This window comes from Poecilia reticulata, chromosome 15 (assembly GCF_904066995.2).
Source record: "Poecilia reticulata chromosome 15, P_reticulata-male-v2, whole genome shotgun sequence".
NCBI lineage: Eukaryota > Metazoa > Chordata > Actinopteri > Cyprinodontiformes > Poeciliidae > Poecilia > Poecilia reticulata.
The window spans coordinates 6,305,259-6,311,258 of record NC_088844.1 but is presented as its reverse complement, the minus strand read 5'-3'; the positions used below and the strand labels follow the sequence as shown (position 1 = coordinate 6,311,258).

At 39.7% G+C, this 6,000-nt stretch overlaps 1 protein-coding gene across 4 annotated transcripts in view; it reads right to left on the bottom strand.

Moving 5' to 3' along the window:
* Window positions 1-3,568: 3,568 nt before the first annotated feature.
* The window catches only part of gbf1 (golgi brefeldin A resistant guanine nucleotide exchange factor 1), a 60,082-nt gene continuing 57,650 nt past the window's right edge, over window positions 3,569-6,000 (bottom strand). For all 4 annotated transcript variants that reach the window (XM_008428960.3, XM_008428961.3, XM_008428962.3 and 1 more), the window contains 4 exons: window positions 5,747-5,860; window positions 5,401-5,578; window positions 4,934-5,113; window positions 3,569-4,193 (listed from right to left, as the gene is read on the bottom strand). In XM_008428960.3, coding sequence (XP_008427182.1) covers window positions 3,937-4,193; window positions 4,934-5,113; window positions 5,401-5,578; window positions 5,747-5,860 — 729 coding nt within the window. In that variant the 3' untranslated portion in view covers window positions 3,569-3,936. The remainder of the gene's footprint in view (window positions 4,194-4,933; window positions 5,114-5,400; window positions 5,579-5,746; window positions 5,861-6,000) is intronic.

Here is a 6,000-nt window from a genome sequence, read left to right as displayed (position 1 = left end):
ACAGTTGTAAAAAGAAACCGTTGAGCAGGAAGTTTGCATCTGTTTACAAGTCCTGTATCAGAGGACTTTCAATCCCCACTGGGTATTTATAGATGGCAGACAACAGTTATGTCGTTGACAGCCTTAAGAAAAAAGGTCCTTCAAAAGACTCAAGGACAGAAGGAATAAAGACCCCGACTCTCTAAAAATACCCTCTGAGACTCTTCTACAACAAAATAGAAGATTACAGTTAAGTGGAACCAAAGAGCCATCTTCAGGTTTCATTCTGACAACCCGCTCTGTTAAAATAGATGTCGAGAGTGGCAACATAACTTAGTTCCCAGCCTGGCAGAGCTGCCAAGCCCTACCCTCCAGCAAGCTATTTTTAGCACTTGAAAACTGGCAAATCCTTGCATATGAACATTGCCATTGCTAGCCATTTGGGTACCCTAAGCACAAATGCTCCCGACTCACCACCACTCTCACTGCTCCCTGGAAATGTACAATAATTCTGAATTTATAAGTGAATTTCTCTTTAATTGGTGGTGGAAAATTAAGGATAACACAGGAAGCAAATTTTTAAGTAATATAAAATGAAGAAGCAGAACACAATGACTTGAATGTTATAATGGGAAGTATGATAGAGAATTAGGACTCATTCTATAAAGTGCTCTCATTTTCCCCTCATGTATTTTTATTTCCCAACACGTCTGTCTTTTCAAAGCACACTGACCAATTTAATCATGACAAATGTTTTCCAGAGGAAGATTCATTAGGAGAAGCTATTTTTTGGAGTTGCTCTCCAAACAAATGGAATTGCAAATCAATGACCTGCCACAATTAGTTCCTTACAGTTAGTTTTATAAAATCAACAACACTGTTGCTCCAGGACAGTCTCACGAGGAGGTTGCCCATAATTTCCTTCATTTGATGTAAAATCTGTCTTTAGCCTTCTTTGCATCATCTCTAGTGGTTTCATGGAACAGAATAAGGCTTCTCTATAACAAAAGTCAAAAGAGGATTGTTAAGTTACGAGTTGCTCGTTGTAACTGACAAAAATGAAATGAGTATTTGCTGTCAAACTGTGCTACGAAACATCATCTGTGATGGACAGACGGAGGCTGCAGGTGAGTTTTAAAGACATGAAGAAACACAGGACTGATATTTGTCTACTGGACCGGCCCATCATTAGAAAACCATCAGAGAGATTCAAAGGTCAATGATACTATGTAACCAATCATAAGTGGTGATAGGATGCTGACTAAATCTGCCCACCTACCACCAAAAAATAAAAGCATGGAGGAGCCACTGTTTACGCTCGCACAAATCAGCATTTTCTTCGCACTGCTCACACAAATCTCGATTTCTCTTCCATCAGATCCTGCTGACCACGCCGTCCTTCAGGCTCACGAACTGTGATCTGTTTGACAGCAGGTCAATAGTCCAGAAAATTTTGTGGAAGTATCCACCTATGTCTTCTGGAGTTTCTGAGAAAGTAAATTAATCTGACGTATGTTTCAATTCAGGTCTCTTCAATTCAATTCAGAAGCACAGAACACAAGTTGCTTGATGTCCAGTGAGACATTTCTACAGTCAGTGATGGCTTTGGGTGCCATGCCATCTTCTGGTGTTAGTCCACTGTGTCCTCTGGCCAGAACCCCATAGAGGTTATGAATCGCTGTCACCAGGAAGATACCAGCGACCTGAAGGCAGCTATCAAAGCAATTTCGGCTGCCATTACAGCTGTGCAGTGTCACAGGCTGATGGAGAACTGAAGCAGACGTTCATGTAAGAGGAGGTCCAACCAAGAACTGAGTGCATAGAAACATACATGCTTTCCAGAAGCCTGATACTCATGCTTTGATTGTTCTAATGAGATATTCAAATTTTCCAAGAAACTGAATTTTGGGTTTCTTGACCTGTAAGCCTTAATTAAAATCAGCAAAGAAAAAATAAAAGTTGAAATATTTACATGTTATAAATATTAAAATAATTCTTTCACTTTCTGAGACAAAATATTGCACTTTTACCCAATATTCCAATTATGCAAGAATTAGAATAATAAAAATAAATTGAAAAAAAAAAAATTCTGTAATTCTCTGCCGTTTTGAATTTGTGTGCCTCTCTAACTTCATCACGGCACACTATTCCTCTGAATTATGTCTTGCACAACCCATTTTATGTTATACTCAGATTTCTTAAGATTTTCACTGTAATAAGGATGTCCAGAGTTTGCTGGCTATCGCTAAATAAAGTTAACCTGTTTTTGTTATTTTGACCAAATGAATGTTGGAACCGATTAACCTTCAAAATGCTATTATTTTAAACATACATCTTTTAGTTTTAGTAAACAGATTCTGTTGCCTTGCTCATTACTAATGACATGTTTTTGTGCCTCTAGCCACAAGGATGTGGACGTAACAAAATGGAGGACCAAACACAGGCGGCCTTATTTTCCTACATTACTCACCACTTTGAATCAATTGAATAACTCCAAATATTTTGCAGCTTCTGGTTTTCACAGGCACAGGGCCTCTTCCTCTGAATGTATCCAGGTGTTTTCTCAATCTGCAGTGGAGACCAACATTCATTCCTCATTGGCTGAAGGCTCAGGGGCCTTCTAACTCCCTGAAGCGTTACAGACTTCCAACCCTTCAGCTGGGGAAGTAATCTGCTGGCTCTTTCTGGATGAGTATGGTGAGGCAGAGAATCACTACTACAGGAGGCGACTCCTGATTCCTGCATAATATCTCTTGGTGACCGACTCTGTATGTTAAAAAGGCAGTTGTATGTATTTTCCTGGAACATATTGACATTTTATAGCACAAAAAATAACTATGTTGCCTCTAGTTGTTATATATATATATAAAAATAAAAAGCTTGGATATATGAAATACAACTTAAAGGGAATCTTGGAAGCTGCAGCTCGGAGGACGAACTTTTGTCTTGAAGATGGCGTTGGGTCCACCCAGGAGTTGATGTTAAACCCCGACGGCCTGTTCTTAATATTACAAATAGAGAACGCTCAATTGTGTAAAAAAAATGAACGTTTCATACCATCCCGTAAATTAACTTTGAGGGTGGCAGGTTTTTGTCTGTTAAATAGCATGGCACAGTAATAAAGTTCAATCATGGTGTTTTTTTTTTCTTTTTGGCTTTATTGTATAAATATCCTCAGCAGTCCGGCTGAACTGACCTGTCCCCTGCACATATCTACTGGTGGAACCCTTCCATTGTCCAATCACCGCTGACAACAGCCACCAGGTCCCTGTGACTTTGCAAGGATAAACGGGTTTAGATGACAGTTGGATGGATGATTAATCAATAACTCCCACCATTCATTTCATTCTCATACTGCAGGTTCAGTGATGGTTATAGAGCTTAGAGGTCAAAGGGCTCCTCCACTGAAGAACCAGGACCCTGATTTTGTCCATTAGAGACGCTGTGCCGACTGACGTGGGTTAAAATCCTACTGTCTCTTAAAGCTTACAGTTGGAGTCATAAAAAAAAAAAAAAAAACATTAAACATTTACCACCAGAAAAGAAAAGCCTCTTTGAAATGTTTTAAGAATAAAGAAGTGTAGGGAAATGCTTACTCTGTTGAATTTATTGTCTCAGGCTAAAATATACATGATGTTATAACTTTAAAATATCTGGAAAACAACAAGTAAATTCTGTTTTTGTGGACTAAACACCCAGAATCCTTTTTTTTATTTTACAAAAGTAAGATCAACAAGTTTGTCATAAGAGAGACGACAACCCGGCTTCAGAGTGACTTTACTTCACACCTGTCAGTTTAATATGCCATTCAGTACGATTCGTAAATAAACACAGACAGCACAAAGGAAACGACAGAGTCCTTTATGTAGACTTAAACCAGCTGCAGTCCCCTGACGTGTGAAGTAGGTTGCTCTGTTGCCACGGGAGCAGTGACCCTCAAGCCAGGTGAACTTTCTTCTACTGGAACTCATCAGTGGAACTGCTGGCAGGTTTGTGGCCAGGAAGCAGTGGAACAGGAGATGTGGCCTCGATTAAAGCGGGGTTCAAGATGATCGGAAGAGGCATGGATGGGATGCCCACCTGCAGAGGGGAGGCTAACGGCTGCAGGATGAGGGGTGGCTGACTTGGAGATAATGGGGAGCGGACAGGAGATGTGCTCGACGGAGCCAGCGGTAGAGATTTTGAAGCAGGTGCTGGAGACGAGAGATCTGGTCCTACGAGGCAAAACAGACGTATTATACTCTGAATACAGTCGTCTTTTTAACAGTTATCTTAAATCTTTGTCACAAAGTGTGACAAAGCTCCTATGGCTGGGATTTCCAATGAGTTCATTTTGATTATTTAGGTGTTAAAAATGTTAACGCAGGACAAAGTGTGATGAGATTAGAGTGGGCAACCTGTTCAGCTAAAGTGAACTGGATTTTTAAAGCTTTTTTGGTAACACTTTATTTGACGGGGTGTGCATAAGACTGACATGAATATGAAAGAGTCTTTATGAATGTTTATGACCGTTATCATGAAGTGTCGTTCTGTAAATAATGACACTTTTAATGCAAAGTTGCTCTAAAAGTTGCATTAAAAGTGACAAAAATCATACAAAGTTGGCACTTTTAATGGACTTTTAATGCAACTTTTAAAACAACTTTTGCATTAAAAATGTCATTAACGAATGACACTTTATGACAACAGTCAAACATTCATAAAAACTCCTTCATGTTCATGACAGATGTTATGTCGTGATTAACAGATTAAAAACAACAAAGATCTTTGTCGTTGAGCTCATATGTCTATTTGTTCAAAAAATTACCAGCAAAAAGAGTTTTTGAATAAGATATCACATCTTTTGTCAACATATATTTTTTAATAAAATGTAATTAACTGCAATTAATGAATTGCACACCATGCAACTAACTCAATTTAACATTTTTACTGGAGTCGTGTCACTGGTGCTTACCGTTGGCACTAGCTAACTGAGGGTCTTGAGTTGGTTCTTGACTGACGGACAGTGGAGTCTCTGCTGGCGACAGGACTGAGGAGGAAGGCTGGGCGAGAGAGGAAGACTCCTGAGGGGATGAAGGGCGTTCAGCTGTGGATGCTGACTGCACTGGCTCAGCTTGAGGACCGGGAGTCGGCTCTAAAATAACAAAAATTAAATATAAAACAAGAGCTTTATCCTAACATCACGCAAATCATTTGCTTAATAGTACAGCAGCAGCCATTTGGGATGGGCAATATGGATTTCTTTGTTTCATTTAATAAAGAATGTCACATGGAGATAAAATAAGTTCTTTGATGGACAGTCAACGGACCAAATCCTACTGGCAGTATTCTGGAAACAACATTAAATTTAGTTTTGTCAAAGGATGGATCGTTCCTGTGATGATCATTCTTCCTGATAATGAAGTGCTCAGAAGTGAATACCTGCTATAACTGTCTGTTTGAATAGCTCTTCCCGCAGGTTCGGAAGAAAGCACACAATACGTTCCCATGTTATTTCCCACAGGTCCGAGTATCCTGTCCTAGAGTCAGAGCTGCGGAAAATCCCCGCAGTGTCCATAACCAGCAACATGTTCTTTAGAGATTCAGGAATCGCCTCCAGCTGCATAGAAACACAAATAAACGAGTGAATAAAAATGCAACTGTAGTACTCAGCCACTTAGTACTTCATCATCACTTAGTACTTTATATATGCAATGTATTCTTTTTTTAGGTGAGACTAATCAACTGTATACGAGAAAAAAGTGTGTGTGGTAATTGCTGTCCTCACCAGTAAGTCACTGGATCCTGCATGCATATACTTGTCCATGAAATCCAGAATGGTAAGCCAGAGGGCAGCAAAGGTGGGCAGGGACAGCAGGGGAGAGAGGTGCTGCAGGAAGACCTGGAAAAGCACATCCATACCGGAACTTAACACACACACAGACCACAGGACCACAATTCAATACCCTCAAAAATTCCTTAACATGCAGGAAAACTTCCATAAAAAAAAAAGTATAAAATCTTAAATATTTAGGCCCAAGC